The 20421-nt window shown below is 59.1% G+C and overlaps 1 protein-coding gene across 2 annotated transcripts in view; it reads left to right on the forward strand.

Annotated features, from left to right (window-relative positions):
* The window catches only part of PRKCA (protein kinase C alpha), a 292804-nt gene extending 280333 nt beyond the window's left edge, over nucleotides 1-12471 (forward strand). Inside the window, exons 15-18 of one of the 2 annotated variants that reach the window (XM_052658580.1) lie at nucleotides 292-399; nucleotides 1028-1168; nucleotides 8116-8163; nucleotides 10531-12471. In XM_052658580.1, the coding sequence (XP_052514540.1) occupies nucleotides 292-399; nucleotides 1028-1168; nucleotides 8116-8163; nucleotides 10531-10695 (462 nt within the window). In that variant the 3' untranslated portion in view covers nucleotides 10696-12471. The remainder of the gene's footprint in view (nucleotides 1-291; nucleotides 400-1027; nucleotides 1169-8115; nucleotides 8164-10530) is intronic. The other variant, XM_052658582.1, reaches the window with a different exon arrangement.
* The last annotated feature ends 7950 nt before the right edge of the window (nucleotides 12472-20421 follow it).

Raw genomic sequence — 20421 nt, forward strand, 5'->3', positions numbered from 1 at the left:
AGATTAAGAACAGGTTAATGGATTAATTATAATTTATTTGCAAATCGTTAGAAGCATTACTCAAAAGCATTTTCCCTAAAGGTTTTTGGGGTTGCCCAGGGCAAGATAATTAAAGAGAGGAAAAAAATGGAAAACACACTCAACCACCAACCTAATTAAAAGTAATCAGCCCGCGAGGTGTGCAGCCCGCAGGTGCAAGGAGCCAGCTGTTCCCTGGCTCTGAGTGGCATCTGCGGCCCGAGGGGTGAGCCTCTCAGCCTAAGTCGCCCCTCCCCCTCTTCCCCGCACCAGCCTCCGTTCGACGGCGAGGACGAGGATGAGCTGTTCCAGTCCATCATGGAGCACAACGTCTCGTACCCCAAGTCCTTGTCCAAGGAGGCCGTGTCCATCTGCAAAGGGGTGAGTCACAGGCCGGAGATGCCTCCTGGCACGTCTCAGAGGCATCCGGGGGGCTACGCGCCCACGCCCCCAGGTTTCAGGTGGCGCCTTTCTTGTGACAGAGTGTGCTTTTGCGAACCATGAGTCTTGGTTCAGAGCATTTGGGTCCAGACAGCAAGCAGGCGCGTGATGCTGGCCTGCGACACTTCAAGCACACACCAGGTGTAGCGACTGTGCCTTTAACAAGCTTGTTATTTGCCCGGGCCGGATCTCAGTTGCGGCACAGGGGCTCTCGACCTGGGTGCAGAGCAACCAGAGGGCGGGCGCTGGCGTCAGCCGCCTCCCCACCCACCCCTGGTGGTGTTCCGGTGGAGCTGTTTCTCTCTCTTTTCTCAGTTGTACTGATTGTAGTTGAGAAAAATGGCATGTATTTAAGGCCTGAGTGTGATGGTCCGACCTAGAGGCACAGTGTGGAAGGGCTCCCACAGCTGACTTCACTCATCCGTCACCTCACGTCACCTTTCTCATCTTTTTGGCAAGAGCGCTCCGGCTCGGCTGTCAGCGGGTTTCTGCACACAGTCCGGGACTGTGCACGGCAGCCCCTGCGTTGCCCTGCCCCACTGAGAGCCCCTTTCTCCCCCGCCTCTAGCTGATGACCAAGCACCCCGGGAAGCGGCTGGGCTGCGGGCCCGAGGGCGAGCGGGATGTGCGGGAGCACGCCTTCTTCCGGAGGATTGACTGGGAGAAGCTGGAGAGCCGTGAGATCCAGCCGCCCTTCAAGCCCAAAGTGGTGAGTCGGCGCCCAGCCCTGCTTCCTGGGGATCCGGGGCTTTCTTCCGGAGGGAGGGGGCTGGTGACCCCCCAGCCTCTGCAGTTCCCAGCGGGCCTCAGTCGTGTGGCCCCCATGCCCTCCGTAGGCAGCAGAGCTCCCCCCACACGATGTGAGAACCAGGGCAGGCCCCCTGGACTGTCTGCAGCTCTCTCAGCCTGGCCTCGGCCAGCGGGGGCCCCAAAGCATAAGGAGGCCTCCGCCGGCCCACCGGCGGGCCTGGGCACGGTCCGCACGCTGGCCGGGCCCCCACCCCAAGGACCGTGTCCGCCCGTCTCCAGCACGGCGCCTTGGCTTCCATTCTTCCTGTATGACCTCCCCTGGGCCTGTTCCGTGTACAAATTCGCTCGTTTAACCCTCACAACAACCCGGGAGGTGGCGACTGTGGTCCCCAGTTTACAGTTGAGAACACGGAAGCACAGAGAGGCTGACTCACTTGCTCGAGGACACACACAGCTAAGTGGTGGAACCAGGATGCGGCTCCGGTGTTCTGGCCCCGGGACCTTTCCCCTCTGCCCGTGGCTGCATCTTCACACCCCATCTCAGCCGGGAGGGGGGCGGCCTCCCAGAGCACGGGGGAGCAGCCATGCTAACAGGCAGCGTCAGAGCGTCCACGGGGCTAGTTCGGCCTGAACCTGTCTCCTCCGACAGGGGCCGCCTGAGCCTGCACAGGGACCCTCCCGGGGCGCCGAGGTAGCCCTGGGGGGCTTGTGGCTCTCTTAGAGCAGCGGCTTTCTCAGTCAATCTGCTTATGTGTCCTCTCCTCCAAGAATAAAACTGCTGCTGGTGAGCCAACTGATTTTCTTTTTCCAAGATATTTTTAGCACAAACTAAAGAAAAGCTGAAATTAATCGGGTCAGTTGACTTCCTCCTGAGTCATCATTTCAAGTAGGGCCCTGTGTCTCTGCCACCCAGCTCCTCTGTAGCCATCCCGGCTCTGAGTCAGGAAGCTCCCGTGGGCGTGGACCCCACCTCCAGGCTGCAGAACCTGGTGTAGGAGGGCACTGAAGACAGTGATGAAGGGTGCTGCAGGAGGGCTCAGTGGAGTGTTCTGTCAGGGATTTTCTCTCTCCCCTTCCAATCTATTTAGGCTTCTTAAGTTAAATATGAGAGGTATATGACAGTACACAACCCAGACAGCATATTAAAAAACAGAGACATGACTTTGCCAACAAAGGTCCGTCTAGTCAAAGCTATGGTTTTTCCAGTGGTCATGTATGGATGTGAGAGTTGGACTGTGAAGAAAGCTGAGCGCGGAAGAACTGATGCCTTTGGACTGTGGTGCTGGAGAAGACTCTTGTGAGTCCCTTGGGCTACAAGGAGATCCAACCAGTCCATCCTAAAGGAAATCAGTCCTGAATATTCATTGGAAGGACTGATGCTGAGCTTAAACTCCAATACTTTGGCCATCTGATGCAAAGAAATGACTCACTGGAAAAGACCTTGATGCTGGGAAAGATTAAAGGCGGGAAGAGAAGGGGGCAATAGAGGATGAGATGGTTGGATGGCATCACGGACTCAATGGACATGAGTTTCAGTAAGCTTCGGGAGTTGGTGACTGACAGGGAGGCCTGGTGTGCTGCAGTCCATGGGGTCGAAAAGAGTCGGGCACGACTGAGCGATTGAGCTGACTGATACAACAGCATCCCGTGCACGTGCCCTAAGTTGCTTCAGTCGTGCCCGACTCTTGGCTCTTCTGTCCATGGGATTCTCCAGGCAAGAACACAACAGTGGGTTGCCATGCTCTCCTCCAGAGGATCTTCCCGACACAGGGACCGCACCCGCCTCCTGCTCCGGCGGCAGGTTCTTTCGCACTAGAGCCGCCTGGGAAGCCCACAGTAGCGTCCTACTCACAGCTCAGTTTCTGTGCGGCAACAGCATAGAGGCACGGGCTGACCCTGCTTTGCGTGTTGAGCAAAGTGCAGTTACTTGTCAGGTACGCTCCAGAAAGAGGGGACATGCAGCCAAGTCAACCGGAATATCCGTCTTCTTCTCTCTGTTCTAACTTCATCTTCAGAAGAAATCATTTCTTGCCACAGCCTCCCACTCATGGCTACGGTGGCCCCGAACTCAGACGTGGGGGAAACATGGGGTCCTTGCTCTGGTAGTGGAGAAGGCAGGTCGCTCCCCAGGCCCACCGAACTCCCGGGACCAGAGTCAGGCAGCTGAGCCAGGATCAGGGTGTGTTTACTTCTTTATTCCTGGAGCCTTGCTGCTGCCCGGCTGGCGTTTAACCAAGCGTGGGCTACGGTACTAATAAGGGGGGTGGATCAGCTGCCCCTGGTTGTGAAGAAACAGCCCCAAGCTCACGACAGAAGCAGGAATCATGGGGCAGAGCCCCAGACCTGCAGGGGGCGGGGCCTGGGGCGGGAGGGCGGGGCCTGGGTGAGTGGGGGCGGGGCCTGGGGCGGGAGGGGCGGGGCCTGGGGCGGGAGGGGCGGGGCCTGGGGCGGGAGGGGCGGGGCCTGGGGCGGGAGGGGCGGGGCCTGCTGGTGGGCGCGCCTGGTGAGGGGCGCCGGCACGTGTGGACGCAGAAGAGGACGCGGCCGGAGAAGACGTAGAAGGGCGGGAGGCAGAACCGCGTGCGGGCTGGAGCAGGAGCAGGACGGTGGCCTTTCTGTCCCAAAGCCGAAGAGCGTCAGCGGGGAGGGGCCCGGTCGGGAAGTCCGATCCGGACAGTCATCCTGACAGCAGGCGCCCGCGGGCAGCCAGGGCAAGGCCTTGCCTCAGGGGACGGGTCCTCCCGCACCGGGAACAGCCCCAGGAGCGCCGATTCCACCCGCTGGAAGCTCCGTAGGCCCCGGTGCTGTTGAGGCTGCCGGACGTGCGGCCGCAGAGGGAACACGGCGGCCCCGACATTACCCTGCGACGTGGTTCCCTCGTCCAGAGCCAACGACAGGGTCAGAGGCATTTATAGATAAAACGCAGAGCTGAGACTTCTCCTGTGGGCGGTGTTGTGATTTCAGAGAGAGCCGCAGGAGCACCACCCTGGCTTTCGCTGCTGACAAAGTATCAGGCAAGTTTTTTTTTGCCAGCAGCTCTTCCTTTCCCCATGCAGTGAGCCCACCTCTGACAGCAGCTCTGCTCGGAGCAACATTTAAAGCCCTGGCTGCCTCGCGTGTCAGTCTTGGTGAGGGCCGCTCGTTGCTTTTATATCAAGTGCTGGAGAGCCGACTTCCCTGAGATTTATTGGATTAAGGACTATTAGCACCTGCCCCCCCTCGTGAAATCATGGTCTTGGTTATTGCAAATACTAACAAAGACTTCAGGTGCCCGCAATTATCTGCAGGGCGCAGCTGGAGATCAAGTTTGTGCATGTAAGCTTGGGAGGCTCATCTTTGTTTTATTTTTTAACCTTTTTTTGGATCCTCCAGTGAAAGCTTATTCCAGGATCACTGACGTCCCTCGGAGAGTTGAGATGTTCTATCCCTGGGCCGCCATGGAGCTCATCTAGGGGGAGAGGGGTCTCCAGGTGTCCTGGCCCTGTGTGTCGTCTTTCCTCCCAAAGCTACATCCCTGAAGCTGTACCCACGCGCCTGGAAGATGTGGAATCCCACAGCCCAGCGCACCTCGCGATGGCCCTGGGCTCCCAGGAGGCTCTGACAGAACTCGCCCTCTCGGCAGCATTAAGGGCAGGCTCTGCAGTACAGCACGGCCTGGGTTCTGTCCCGGGTCTCGCGTGAATGCGGGCAGGGAAGAGTGGCCACGGCCATTTCCCACAGTATGGGGCAAGTCTGGAGGCTCAGGGGTGCACCTGCTCCCGCGGCCCCCAAGGCGGGAGACCCTGTGTGATGGCGGAGAGGCTGCTCCAGGAGACGGGCCGCCCCTCGTGTGCCGGGCAAAACCAGACACTGTGCTGCCGTGCTCTCTCCTGGAGACAAGGCAGCCACGTAGCTTCCTTTATGGAAGAAAAGTACAAACCAAGCGGGTTTCAGTTTCTCTTCAAGGAAATACAACAAAGCAAGAGCCTCAGTTTTGCCTGATGATCTGAAAGACAAAGCTGAGTCAGCGAAAGAGGCTGTGTCCCCGAGATCTCATGTGAGAAGGTCCCTTTCTCGAGTTTAAAGAAGACGCTGCCCCCGAAAGGACTCGTGCCCGGTTACTGATGAGAAATGCGAGGATCTGGGCTGCATCCCGGTGACGTCCATAAAAAACAAGGCATCAGGAGAGGACGGTGCAGCCGCCTGCCTGGCCAGCCCCGGGAGAACTCGCTGGAAGAGGAAAGCACTTTCTGTTTGTTTTTCCTGAAAACATGAAAGGCCCGAGTCCTTATCCCTGCAGCCGCCCTCAGAAGCACGTGTCGCTTTGCATTTTGTAGGCTTTTATCTTGATTTATTATTCATAGTTGGATGGCTTCACTGACTCAGTGGACCTGAGCTTGAGCAAGCTCCAGGAGATGGTGCAGGACAGGGAAGCCTGGTGTGCTGCGGCCCATGGGGGCACAAAGAGTCAAGACAAGACTGAATGACTGAACAACGATTATTCATGCGACTAAAAAGCCCAAGAACAGCGTTCACATTTCTGTTCAGCCTGCCTACGAGAAGTAACAGTTGATGTGAATATCCTAATCAGAGAGTTAATCGGTGCGTCTCTTCTTGAATCCTATCCGCCAGCACCAAGGAGCAGAATAGTTAGTTCACGGGTCAGCCAAAAGCACCCACTGCACTGAAATGGTGATTAGAAATTAATCTACAAAGTGAACGCTGAGAAATACACCCAGGATTGACAGGGGAGCAGAGAACTTTAGAAACAGGGCTGTCTGTATCAGGTGGCCTTTCTTGAGAAGTTACTATTATTATTTTACCTACGAAAACAGAAAAGAACTTTCATCTGGACGGTGATAAGACACAGAGTCAGATTTGCCTCTAGGTCCTTTATCTCACAGGGTCCTCAGTTTGTTTAGGCAGTGTGATGATGGCTTTATTATCCAAGTTAGTGCAGTGTTCTAGTATTTTTTATTTATTTTGAAATAATCATTACTTGAAACAGAAGAGCTGCACAGATGGCTGAATGCCCTTTCCCTGGACCCCCTAAGTGTTAACCTCCCACCGCTGCCCCGTGTCTTCCTTCCTCTGCGTCTCTGTGATGGCAGCGAGCTGAGGACACACATACATGTATTTTCTGGGTCCCCTGAGAGAAAGCCACAGGCTCACACCGACATTATTCCATGTGCATTTCCTAGAACTAAGGGCTTCTCAGACTTCACTGGTGGCACAGACGATAAGACTCTGCCTGTGATGGAGAAGACCCAGCTTCAGTTCCTGGGTCGGGAAGATCCCCTGGAGGAGGGCATGGCAACTCACTCCAGTGTTCTTGCCTAGAGAATCCCATGGACAGAGGAGCTTGACGGGCCACAGTCCGTGGGGGTTGCAGAGTCGGACACGACTGAGTGACCACTTTCACTTTCAAGGGCATCTCACGGTGCTGTAGTCTTTTGCTCTAAGAAGGTGCCTACAGGGAGCAGCAGCTGCCCTCCAGGCAGGAGGAGGAGGAGGACTGGGGAGGCTGGATCAGGAGCCTTGGGCCGCGTCTCATCAGCCCTCCCCAGAGGCAGATGGTTCTTTCTCAGAGCCCTTCCGTGGAACCAGCTGCAATGATGCTAATTAAAGTCAAGATGCTCAAGGCTCTGGGAGGGTCGCCGACAGTGTGGGGACACTAACCAGCCTTGGGGGACTGGAGTCTGCCATAGGCAACGTGCTGGTGTTGATTTAAGCCCGGAACGTGGCCAGGACGGCGTCATCTTGGTTAATTGGAGGCGAGAAGCCTTCCTATTCCTTGGTAATCATGCTCCCAAATGCTATTCTGCTCAAGAAACGTGAAGAAATGAGACTTTTAAAGTAATTATCGATATGAATGAGCAGCTCTCCTGCAAGGCCCAGGGAGCTGTAGGGCGGGGTGGGGAGGTGGAGGCAATGGGGAAAGTGCAGACCCGTGGTCACTGGCCGTGGTCTGGAGGAAGGTCCCCCACGATGCTACTCAGGACAACAGCCCTCCTTGGAGAAGCAGCCTCAAACGCCATAAAGCTGGCTATTAGTGTAAAGAAAGACCAGGCGGCATGTGTGTTTTTATGCCAGAGAATACAGGGCGCAATTAGTTGCAACCTCTGCCCTCAGATACGCAGGCCCTCACCCTGCAGGAACCTGCCCCTTCAGTGTGTCTGTTTACGGGCAAAGTGTTAGTCGCTTCAGTTCAGTTCAGTCGCTCAGTCGTGTCCGACTCTGCGACCCCATGAATTGCAGCACGCCAGGCCTTCCTGTCCATCACCAACTCCTGGAGTTCACTCAGATTCACGTCCATCGAGTCGCTTAGTCGTGTCCAGCTCTTTGCAACCTCATGGACCGTAGCCCGCCAGTCTCCTCTTCAGGCAAGAATACTGGAGTGGGTTGCCATTTCCTTCTCCAGGGGATCTTCTTGACCCAGGGACTGAACCCTCATCTCCTGCATTGCAGGCAGATTCTTTACCATCTGAGCCACCAGGGAAGCCCCATTTATGGGCAAAGTCACCCATAAATCAGCTACCTCCTGACCTGGAGTGGCCTTCCCTAAGAGGCTCTGCGGGCAGGTGAGAGGAGTTATGTTTAATTTTGTCAGACTCAGGGTCTGTCTCCAGGGAACACTGGCAGGAGGTGAAAGAGGCCCCAGCTTATTTTTTTGAATTATTAAAATACAAACTCTGTGTGTGGAAAGAGGCAGTCAAGCTGCAGGGAAGGATGTAAGACCACCCTCTGCACGGACCATGCCTGCTGCTCACTCGCTTCTGTAAGCTTCCAGAAGGCTGTGTGCGTGCGTGAACCTTCACACGGAGGTCCACCTCAGGGGTGCCCCACGCGGCTCATGTGACCCTGTGGCTCCTCTGCACAGGCACTGACTCTCTTCCAAACCCTCCTCTGTCCGTTCTCCCCCTCCAGACTTTCTGCACCAAAATGCACTGGCTTCAGTGGGCGTCCAGGCCTTCGGTGAGCACCTCTCGGAACCTTGAGTGATGCGATGAACAAACTAACCGCACTGCCTAATCCTGGCGTGTGCTCCCGCTTGCCTGGGCCGCGCACGGAGCCCCCGCCCTCCGCATGTTGGTCTGAGGAAGCACAGATGCCCCAGCGTCCCAACCCCTCGCTAGACAGCGCTCTGGTATAGACGGGACCTCCCGGGAGGCGCCCACTCATTCCTTCCACCGGTTCCTTAACTAAATGGAGAGTCAGGGAGCTGAGCCCCACTGCGGGCGATGTGCCCCCCGCCCCCTCTGCTGGGACCACCGGCCTGCCCCGAGACAAAGCTGCCATGTCTGGTCTTTGGCAAACGGTCCCCGCCCGCAGGGAGTGTCCTCCCCTCGCTGCGCTGTCCACCTCTCCTCCGGCTTCGTTCCACACCCTTCCCGCTGTGCTGAGTTTGGTCTGGTGTTCTGCTCTGTAACTCAGCGTTGTGGAACTACTCACACTCACCCTAATCCCCATGCTGGTGCCCGTGGGTCTAATCTCTCTGTCACCAGGACACTCAGGTGTGAAGGGTAGGCTTGAGACCAGCGTGTGTTCTGTGCCTTGTTGCTGGCCCCTCGAAGGTGTCCCAGCTGAGTGTCCGAGGAGCAGACGCCGTCTCTTCCCCGCGGCCCTGTGCACAGATGCAGAGGCTGTGAGCTCTGTGGGGCTCCAGGAGGGGAGCGCGTATCCCAAGCCTCCTGCGACCCCCTCCTGACATTGTCGCACTCCTGCCAGCCTGACCTCCCCAATTCATTTCACTCGTCGATGATTTTACCAAATGGCCAGGAGCGTGCAGAGAACCAGGCAGGCAGTTCAGTCCAGAGCGGGGAAGGGGGTGGGAGACACAGGAACGTCCAGTGAACCAGGCAGGCAGTGCTCCATCCAGAGCCGGGCAGGAGGCGGATTACTAATAGTTCATTCATCCCTCACGCGTTAGCTGCATGCCTGGTCCCTGCCGGATGCCCGAGTGTGTGGGGCCCATCTTGGGTCTGTGTCGGACCTCATCGCTGGCTCAGGGTCCCCCAGCTGCTCCTTTGACCTCATGGCAGCCACAGGAGGCAAGTGTTCGCTCCCCATCTTCTCGGGGGAGCGTGTGCGCTGCCCGAAGCCACCGCCGGGCACTTCAGCCCTGAACCCCCACCTTCCCGGGGTGTCAGACGCACTGCTGCGGCCACAGAGGCAGTCTGGGCTCGGGACTGCCCAGGGAGCCGTCCAGCACACACGCCAGGCTGGGGCCACCTCCTGACCGCCGCACCCACACCGTCTCTCTGTCCTGACCGGTCGTGGGGGCCCCAGAGTGTCTGGAGGTTGGTTGCTGTTGGTCGGTTTTCCTGATGAATCAAGTGTGGCCCCTGATTAAGTCTCGGAAAATTCCCGTCCTTTCTTCCTTGAAGAGCCTGGACTCTGAATGGTCTGGTGGGGGCCCCGCGTGTGGGAGTGGGCATCTGCTGGCCTTCACTCCGAAGGCGCACTGTGCTCCCTGGGAATGTGGAGCGTGGGGTGGCCCCACGTCTCCCCTGTGCCGTGTGAGAGGTGGGGGAGCTCCGCAGACTCAGGACCGCTTCGTGCCACCCTGAGGTCCCCGCTGGGGGAGGAGATGGTCACTCATGTCACCAGGGCACCCCCAGCACTCTGCCTCAGAGTCGCCCCGAGATCCGGGACCCCAACCTGCCGCCCCTCTGGGGACTGGAGTGTGCGCAGGACACCCCTGCCTCTTAGTTGGGGGTCAGGCTCCCAAGCAGTGCTGCCTACGCTGCTGTGTTTCCCAGACTCCCTCCCCCAGGAGGGCAGCTCTGCCCGCAGCCCCGGCGCATGCAGTGCCTGCTGGGCCCGGGAGGGGAGCGGTGGGCGTCTGGGACAGACAGAGGGCGTCTGGGACAGACAGACACTCTGCCTCCAGGGACCCCGGCACGCACGCCCTCCGGCCGGAACCACGAACAGTGAGCTCCGTGGCCGCCTGCGTTGTGGCTGGCAGAAGTGCCCCCATCCGCTGAGCCCGGGAAGGAAGAGGCCAGTCTTGCCTCCATGCTGATCCCGTCCTGGCTGAAGATGAATTTAGGGTCGAGGTTTTCAGAACCTCCTAGCTGGAAGACAAGAATAACACAACTTACAAACACGGCTGCAAAGACCCAAACGTGCGACAGGCCCCCGGCCTCGCAGGTCAGGGGCGACTGTGCGCATCCCCCGACTTCCCGGCCTGCCAGCTGGCAGACTGACCCGTGGCCCTGAGCGTGTGGTGTCTGTCCCCGTGGCTCCGAAGGGCGGGGCGGAGGGTGGCGGAACACAGGAGACCGGGTTCTTTGGCGCGGCGGAACCCCCACCGACCTCTCCTTTCTCTTCTCTCCGCAGTGCGGCAAAGGAGCAGAGAACTTTGACAAGTTCTTCACGCGAGGGCAGCCTGTCTTGACGCCGCCCGACCAGCTGGTCATCGCGAACATCGACCAGTCTGATTTCGAAGGCTTCTCGTACGTCAACCCCCAGTTCGTGCACCCCATCCTGCAGAGCGCGGTATGAGACTCCTCGCGGGAGCCCCGCCCGCGCCCCCGCCGTGGGAAGCGACCCCCACCCTAGAGCTTGGCGGCCTCGGCCCTCCCTGTTCCAGGTGGAGGCCCGAAAACTGTAGGGTGGTGGTCCCCCGCTCGGCTGCGTCATCTCAGCGGAAGATGACGTCACGTCAGCGTCCGCTTTACGTAGAGGTGACCCCTGGCGGGGGATTGACCCTTCCTGGAAAGCAAACAGACTCTGGCCCCCCCTTTTTTTTGGTACTGTTTGATGTGTTTCCCAAATCCTCTGTTGATTTTCACCATCCAGATTTCCCGATCAGAGATGTTCAAATGAACCACACGGTCTAGGGGGCCGGAAACATGTCCACCCACCACGTCTTTGGAATAAAAGAATGGAGGTCCCAGAGCGCGAGCGAGGCAGGACTCGGGGGTTGGGAGGGCTTCAGAAAACCCGCCGCTTGTGTCCTCTGCCTCCATGGACACTGTCCCCAGAACCCGAGAGGCTGGGAGAAGTCTAGTCCAGTTTGCAAGCTCACTGCTCCCAGGCGCTGACGGTTGTAACCCACTCATGGTTCCGGTACTGCTGTCACTGGTTTAGAGAGAGGAAGAGAACCCTAGATGGGTGTTGGGGGCGTCTGTAATCTTGTACCTGACTTGGCTGATAACTGTTTTGATACTTGCATGTCTTTTTAAGAGGCCAAATCTTCTAAGGAATCCGCTAAATGAGCACAAGAAATCAGATCAAGGACAGACCAGTGTGTGTGTGTGTGTGTGTGTGTGTGTGTGTGTGTGTGTGTGTGACATTCATAATCTCCGAGAGATGACTCTGGATCCAGGGTGCCATCAGCCATCATGCCACTACTCACAGTGTTGTTAGCCAACCCCGTCCACACACTGCTGTTTCACTGCCTGCTGCCTGGGAAGTGGAAGCGTGCACCCCTCCCCTTTTGTACTTATTTATTGAACGGGCTGCGGTGTCTATGAGAGTACGATGTACAGTCAGCTCACCCGGTGTGGCTCCAGCGGCAGCCCCAGGACCCCACGCCCCCCGTCCCCGTCTTCTGAGGTGAACAGTTTGGGTGCCCCAGGGTGTCGTGTCGAATGACACACCTGGCGCTGCAGTCAGGAAACCTGGATGCATATCAGCTCAAAGAGGCTTTATTGCTGGAAGGATTTTAATATGTTTCGCAAATGCTTCATGCAATGAACTTTGCATGTTTATAATAAACCTTAATAACAAGTGAATCTATATTATTGATATAATCGTATCAAGTATAAAGAGTATTACAATAATTTTATAAGACACAACTGTGCTATATTTGTGAAGGCCCTTGTTTCTAACTTGCTTTTATGATTAAGTTTTAGCTTCCTTCCCCTTGCAAAGCTTCCTCTTCCGCACCCCCGCTCTGTGTGTACCCTGCCTTGGCACTAGAGCGGCTTTATTAATTTTTTATTGCAGTAGATCTAATTCTGAAAGTGAATGGCTACTTTCCATGATCAATAAGGTATATATATGTATAAATATTTAATTCTACCTGCAAACAGAAGTTTTCTCTGGAAGATAATGTTGAGGTGAGACCCCCCCCCCCCCACCCTTGCCCTCCGAGCACCATCTGTGCCCTGGTCCTGCGTCACTCTCCCTCCTGGGGCCGTGGGGACCATCTGGCTTCAGGGGACCCAGGCCGCGGGTGTCGCTGTGGCGTCCTCGCGGTCCCAGGCCAGACTTGGTTCGTCTGTTCTGTCCCCTCCTGCAGCCTTGCTGCTGCTAGTGATGCGGGAAGCCCTTCCCGACGTGGGTGCGTGGACGCCCCAGGAGCGTGCCGGCCCTGGCACGACCCACCGTTCACTCCGCACCTGCAGACGGCGAGGCCAGGCCCGAGCGCTCTGCAGACGCTCTCGGGAGGCCGGCGCTCTCTCCAGGTCTTGGGGGGGGCACAGCTGTGAGACAGCATCACAGCGAGGGCCTGGGGGAGCCGGCCACCAGCAGCAGGAAGCGCGTGTCGAAGGCCGTGGCCGTCAGTGCTTGGGGGTGCTCCGTTCCCCGTTGGCCCCCAGTGCCTCCCAGTGATGTGTCGTTTTATTTTTACGTTCTGCTCTTTCCTGATTCTCGGCTGACACACCACCCCTGAGGGGCCTTAAGAGACGAGAGGCCTTGCCATCCCGGGAACTTGTGATTGGAGGAGGCGCCGGGTAGGGAAGAGGTTAGACCAGGTTAGACCAGCAAAGAGGAGCTTCTTCAGCCACCGTTGCTGGACCGTGGGCCCCCATGGGGGGTCTGTGCGGGTCTGGCCCGTCCTCCCCCACACCTCATTTGGTCTGATGGAAAGGGACCCAGGTATAGAGAGAACCCAAGAAACAGCCGGTCACCCAGCCCTGGAGTGGAGCAACCCCAGGACAGGTCCCCAGGCAGGCGCCCGGCGAGGGGAGGGCAGTCCAGGACGGCGGCTCGGACCACGTGCTCCCCAGCAGGCGCTGAGCCGGGGAAGCCGCTCTGTCCTCCCGCGGCCGCCAACACGCTTCCAAGTTGTTCCTCTTTCTCCGCCTTTCTCCGGAACCTTGCCCCGCATCCCAGCGGGCTTCCATCCTTTCTGAACGTGCGGAAACCCCTGTATGGGGCCAGCCCTGTGGGAGCGGCTGCGAGCTTGAAAACAGACTTGGGGGAAACCGGGGAAGATCAGGGTCAGCAAGGGTCACCGTGGTGGGGTGAGTCGATGCGTGGCTGTGCCCCAAATTTAGATCAAAGCTGATGCTTTTTAAGAAACTGAGCATCCCACGATAGTTCTGTTGAAAGCACACACCATGTAGGTCATGGTTAGCAGAGTGGATTGAACCGAAGTTCTGTGGGTTCACCCCCTTCACGGGGGTCTGGTAAAATAAAGCCCGGGGAGGAGCTGCCAAAGGGTTGGAGTGAGGAGGAGGCCTCGAGGGGTCAGGCCCCCGAGCAACCCGAGAAGGACCGGGCGGTATCGCTGGGGCCTGTGGGCCCAGCAGCAGCAGGCCCCGGAAATCCGGACCCCGTGGCTCCAGAGGCCATTCAGAAGGTCGCGTCCCCTTCCTGCCAGAGGCAGCGCTGGGGCGGACGGTCCTGCGAGGCTGTGGGCCGCGGGGAGGGGTTGCCCCTCCTCTCGGCATCTTGTTTAGACCCACAGGGGCCTGGTTTGAGGAAGCACCTGGAGTGCGCCGCCCGCAGGGTTCCCGGGAGGTCCCCGCGCAGCGGGCCGGGAGGTCGCGGGGAGCCCCGGTCCCGGCGTCTGCTCTTCCCGCCCGCATGACTGAGCTCACCGTCCCGCAGGGTCACTGTACGCTGTGTCCTCGGAGGGAGGTGTGTTAGGCTTTCTTCTCAGGAATTTGGGAGAAAATCCGAGGGTGAAGAGGTCTTTGGAAACCCGGGCTGAGAAGGTCGGATGGAAGACCGCAAGGACCCGGGTTGATGCGAGTCGTGCACGGCGGATGAGCACGGTCTGCGGCGGGGCGTGGGGACGCAGGGGACAGCCCTGAGGGCCCCTGCTGCGCTCTGGGCCGGGAGAGGTCGTGGGAGGGGGCCGAGGGGTCCAGGCAAGGGCGGGCTTGGGCGCAGAAGGACTGACGGACGCCCGCAGCAGGAGGAAGCCGGGAAGGGGGAGGGCCCCGGCGGGGCGTAGCTGCTCCCGGAGGCTTGAGAGCAAGGTTGCTGCTCCTGGCCCAAGAGCGTCCAGAAGGCCACGGCCGGCCCCCGAGCCCCCGCCCCGTGAAGGGGCTCCCAGCTCTGGGTGGGGCCCGAGTGTCCTGCAGGGTGGCGGCCTGCAGCCCGGGGCGGAGCGGGCAGAAAGGGCAAAATCGCCGGACTCCGCAGGCGGCCCCACGCCCAGGGAGCCCAGCGGAAGTCTGAGTGTGTCGCTGGGGGTGTTTTCTCAGAGCTGCAGAAAGGCAGAGTGGGGGCCATCTGGTTTTAAAGCCCCGGAAAGGAAGCGCCGTGGCAGGCACCCTCTCACTGCCGTCTGGTGCACCGTCTCCTGCTTCTCGAAGCCCCGCAGGGGCAGCCGCGTCTGTTGCCCCTCCAGGCGCCGGAAACATCCTCATGGCCCTGGCACTGGGCAGGGAACCGGACATGACTCTTGGGATCCGGGCAGCAGGGGAGAAAGGGTCCCCTGGCTGGTAGTCACCACGCTGCAGTCTAACAGGGAGTGTTGGGAGATGTCTTTTAAAACCTTTTCCTTGAGTTACTTGGGTTATACTTTATGAAATATAGTGACTGTCAGCGTTCCTGCCGTTTCCGTTTGGGCGGAGGCAGCCATAGAGAAAGGCGCGGCCACGATTCTGTTAATCCTGCAGTGTCGGGAGCCCTCAGGAGGGTTAAAAGCTGAGATTAGGACCCCAGTGCCTCTGATCTGTGTGATCAGCTGATAGTTAATAATTGTGTGTGTCCAACTCAGTCATCAACAGCCTTATGATAACCCACACTATGGCCCACAGGCTCCAAAGACTTTTTGAAACCTTATGGAAAAATCTAATTTGTTCATTCCAACAGAACATCTGAATATACTGGGCTATTTGTACTTTTTTATAGAGATCTTTAATAAATCAATTCTTCCTTTAAAATGAGTTTTTAAAATAAAACTCCTTTTATTTTAGAATGAGTTCATAAGATTTCATAAGATTCCAGTGATTCCAATGATTTCATAAGATTCCAATCACTAGGAGCCTGTAGGAGGACTCAGCCGGGGTGGGCCGCCCGGAGCGCCCGGACCTGCGCTCCTGCTGCAGGGCTGCCTGCGCTAGTGGGGTGCGGTGGCCCCTCACAGTGCCTGGAGGAATGACGTCCTTGATGCTCTTAATAGACAGTGGGGACCACTGTCTAAAGTCTGGAGACTCTGGGCCATGAGAGAGAAGCTTCCCTGTTCTCTGTACCGATGCAGCTCCAGGATTGCGGGGGGGTCCCTGGGGCCCCTTTTCTTGCTCCTCAAGGCTCTGCAGCCACCTTTTGGCCTGGGAGAGGGGTGTCTCCCCCGCTCTGTCTCCCGTCCCTAGGGTCCCCAGGTCTCAGTTATTTGGGAAAAGTTCAATGAAGCAGTGTAAGAGCTGTGCAGTTCTTGGGGTCTCCCTGAGAAGGCGGCTCAGACCTGCTCCAACGTCCAGAGACAGCGGCAAACGTGCCCATCAGTGTCTCCTCCCGTGTGAGCAGACAGGACCCACTTGTCAGAAAACAGTATCAAGTCTACTTTCTAAGAACCTGTTTTTCTAAAATAAGACAAAAGGTGGCATCGCATGTTTTGATTAAACACCTGTGTCCTTGTCGCCTCAGTGTAACTCCAGGCGTTTTATCCCTGTGACTGTCGGTAGCCTTTTGTTGATACTCTCCCTGGAAAAATGTGATTCTTGCGGAGGCTATTCACATCATCCATGAAGGCTGTGATTCTTCTGAGTCTAAAAATTCACCTCGTCTCTCCTCTATTAGACTCTTTCAGAGTATCTTTTATAGACGATCAGAGACGCTTGAAATCATTGCTTTTGCTCTGTTGGTGGGGGGGAGGGTTGAAGGACACATCAGGTTTAAATTGTTAATTGAAAACTGTCCTGTGTCAGTCAGACCCCAGGTCTGTGTGGAGGAGGCAGGGTTGGCAGCTGCGGTTTCCCTTCGGTGTGAGCACCTACCTTCTGATGACGCGCGGAGGCCGTTCAGCTGTCCGGCCACGTTGGGTTCACCGTGGCCGAGACGGGTGCCAGCTGCTGCTCTGCTCTAACACTGTCCCCCTGACCTCTGCTTGCATGCTGTGCCCTGTTAGATGCATCGCCTGTAGTTTGGAAGCCCGTGTGTTCAAATAAAAACAACGAACATCCCTTGGTGTCCTCAGACTCGTGTGCATTCCTGGCAGCGGCGCAGGCAATTTTCCTTGTGGTCACGGGGCGACGCCACGGTCAGACCGCAGGGCAACCCCACGGCGAGACCGCAGGGCGACCCCAAGGCCAGACTGCGGGGCGACCCCAAGGCCAGACCGCGGGGCAACCCCACAACGAGAACACAGGGCGAGCCCACAGCGAGACCGTGGGGTAACCCCAATGCCAGACCGCGGGGCAACCCCAAGGCCAGACCACAGGGCGACCCCAAGGCCAGAGCATAAAGCGACTCCAAGGCCAGACCGCGGGGCGACCCCAAGGCCAGACCGCGGGGCGACCCTAAGGCCAGACCGCGGGGCGACCCCACAACGAGAACACAGGGCGAGCCCACAGCGAGACCGTGGGGCAACCCCAAGGCCAGACCACAGGGCGACCCCAAGGCCAGAGCATAAAGCGACTCCAAGGCCAGACCGCGGGGCGACCCCACAACGAGAACACAGGGCGACCCCACAGCGAGACCGTGGGGCGACCCCAATGCCAGACCGCGGGGCGACCCCAGGGCCAGACCGCGGGGCGACCCCAAGGCCAGACCGCGGGGCAACCCCAAGGCCAGAGCATAGGGCGACCCCAAAGCCAGACTGCGGGGTGACCCCACAGCGAGACCACAGGGCGACCCCAAGGCCAGACCGCGGGGCGACCCCACAGCGAGACCACAGGGCGACCCCAAGGCCAGACCGCAGGGCGACCCCAAGGCCAGACCGCGGGGCAACCCCAAGGCCAGAGCATAGGGCGACCCCAAAGCCAGACTGCGGGGTGACCCCACAGCGAGACCACAGGGCGACCCCAAGGCCAGACCGCGGGGCGACCCCAAGGCCAGACCGCGGGGCGACCCCACAACGAGAACACAGGGCGACCCCACAGCGAGACCGTGGGGTGACCCCAATGCCAGACCGCGGGGCAACCCCAAGGCCAGAGCATAGGGCGACCCCAAAGCCAGACTGCGGGGTGACCCCACAGCGAGACCACAGGGCGACCCCAAGGCCAGACCGCAGGACAACCCCACAGCGAGACCACAGGGCAACCCCAAAGCCAGACCACAGGGCGACCCCAAGGCCAGAGCACAGGGCAACCCCAAGGCCAGACCGCGGGGCGACCCCAAGGCCAGACCGCGGGGCGACCCCAAGGCCAGACCGTGGGGCGACCCCACAGCGAGACCACAGGGCGACCCCAAGGCCAGACCGTGGGGCGACCCCACAGCGAGACCACGGGGCGACCCCAAGGCCAGAGCATGTGGCCAGGTCGTCTGGCCCCGCAGACGCCACGCGGAGGCCTGAGCACCAGGAGGGCTCCGCTCGGTTCACCATCATTAACCTCGAGACGGAGGCTCCGCTGCCCTGGAAGCTGTCCCTCTGCCCCTCACACCTGGTGCCCACAGCCTATGACCTCCCTGACACAGGTCAGCCTCTGGCGGGCCGGCACTCGCCACCTGGTCAGCTCTGCAGGTCGTCTGGCTTGAGGGGTGCCTGTGGTCCCTGCCCCCCGCTCCTGCCCCTCCTGGTCTTGGGCAGGTTTCCATGCCGCCTGAGGCCTGCGTCCAGCCCTGTCTGCCTGCGTCCAGCTCGTCGGCGGGTCCCGCTGGGCCTGCCACGACTCCCCACGGTGGTGACTTTGTCCCCAGCGGGCCTGGGGCAATGTCTTGAGACAGTTCTGGTCGTCGTGTCTGGAGACAAGTGCATGGGCGTCCGGTAGGCAGGGGCCAAAGACGAGAGACACTGTCAACATCCTGCAACCCGCAGGCGCCCACAGTGAGGGAGGACCCAGCCCAGACAGCAGCGCTGCCAGTGCTGAGATCCTTGCTCCGGGAAAGCCCTCAGGCCGGCCGCTGGGACCCATGTCCACGGGTCTCCCTGCCTGGGGCCCCGAGGCCGCCCTCGCCACCCCCACGGCCCTCTGCCAGAAGCCAGCGTGACCTTGTCTGAGCAGGTCCCTTCCCTGTGTAAAGCCCTCCAGCGGCTCCCCATGACCCTTAAATAAACCAAACATCCCCACTGCCCGGCAGCCTCACCCAGCCTGCTTGTGACATCAGGCTCCACAGGTAGGAGGTGGGCTCAGACGGCGCTGACTTGATCATTCACTCGTGTGTGTGTGTGTGTGAGCATGTGTGTGAGCACGTGTGTGCCCTTTCCCATCAGAATGCAAGCTCTCCCAGAAAACCGAGCGTGTCCACCCATTCCCTGCTGGACCCCAGCACCTAGAAGCGTGCCTGGCACGCGGCAGCGGCTCCTGTCTGTGGAGGAATGAGTGAGGGAACGGGGCCCAAGACTGCCCGCAGCCCGGCCGGCTGGGACCCGAAGCATCGCTGTCACGGCCACGCTCCCGGGGTGTCTGCGGGCTGATGGCGGCGACACGGTGTGCACACAGGCACGAGTTCAGCGTCGGCTCCGAGCCCTTCACCAGCCTCTGCTGCGGGAACCCCAGCTGTCCGTCTCGCCGTCAGCCCAGCACCGGGGGCAGTGGCTGCCCGGTGGCACCTGAGTAACGACTGACGCCCTGGCGTTGGCTCTTCTGGCCTGTCGTGTGCTCTGGGGTAAAATCGGGCTGCAGCTGAACCGCTAACGCCGACCAGCCCCTGGCGCGGGAGGGCGGGGCTGGGCCTGAGGGGCGAGTGCAAGCCGCGCTGCGGCTCTGAGAAGGCAGGACCCATCTCCTCCAGACGCTTTTATAAAAAGCTAATTCAATCCGTAACATTGCAGGAGGAGCCATTCTGGGCAGGAGCGGGGAGCGTACGAGATGGTTCTAAAGAACAGAAGAGTTAGTGTGGGCTCGACAGACTCGGGGGAGATGGCAAAAGATAAGGAAGGGTACGGCGCAGATGATAAACCCACACACAAGCTCGCGTGCACACACAGTACCGAAAGCATGCCAGGCACCATTCTGGTTTCTTCGAGTGCATTTTTAAAGCCCACGGTGACTCCCTGAGGTGGGTCCTATTTGCTGTGCCCATTTTACAGAAGAGGAAAGTAAAGTCCAAGGGGTAACTAACAATCCCCAGGGGAGCAACACCAGACAAGCTGAGCCAACTGGAAGAGCACAGGTGTGAGCCATGCTAGGGGGACTTCTTGGAGGAAGGGGTGGGAGGCTGTGGTCTGATGGAGAAAAGGCTGGATGGGAGGGGTCGAAGCCACACGGAAACCATTAAACAGGGAGGAGGGAAAGAACTGACTCTGACCCAGCTCTTGCTCTGGAGGGGTTGCCCTGTGACCGCCCCCTTCAGTCCTCAGGACGCCTCCCAGAACGGAGCTGGGGTTCCCGTCTCACGGACCAGAAGCTGAGGCCCAGCTTAATTAACTGCTTCCAGTCACACACTTCCTGAGCCGCGCAGTGACGTGTCTCTGACCTTCCTGACCTTGCAAGCTCAGGAGGCCAAAGAGACAGCCCGGCTGGGGTTATGGGACCTTCCTGGGGGCCTCTCCCCTCACGGCTTCCCGCCAAAGCCCACCCTATCACCAAGGGGAGGCTTCCTTTTCTCAGCTGACCGATGCCTCTGAGACCAGAGGCCCTTCTGTAACTATTTCTGGAAGGCTCTCTCCTACCTTCACCTGACTTTCTTTTCCTTTTCGAGCTGTCTGGGTGTGGGTGGAGAGAGAAAAACAGCGCCCTGTCTCTCAGAACGCTCCGCAGCAGCCCCGCTCGCCGCTGGCTCTCACGGGGCCCAGCAGGCCGGGGGCGCGTCTGCTTCGGAGAAGGCGCGCCCTCCTGCCTCCCGACGCGGGCTCAGCTGCCCCCGCCGAGCCTCCACGTGCTGTCGCTCGGCCGCGTCGTGCTCTTTGCGGCCCCACGGACTGGAGCCCACCAGGCTCCTCTGTCCGTGGAGTTTTCCAGCAAGAATACCAGAGTGGGTTGTCACTTCCTCCTCCAGGGG

The sequence above is a fragment of the Budorcas taxicolor genome, chromosome 19 (genome assembly GCF_023091745.1).
Source record: "Budorcas taxicolor isolate Tak-1 chromosome 19, Takin1.1, whole genome shotgun sequence".
NCBI classification, from domain to species: Eukaryota; Metazoa; Chordata; class Mammalia; order Artiodactyla; family Bovidae; genus Budorcas; species Budorcas taxicolor.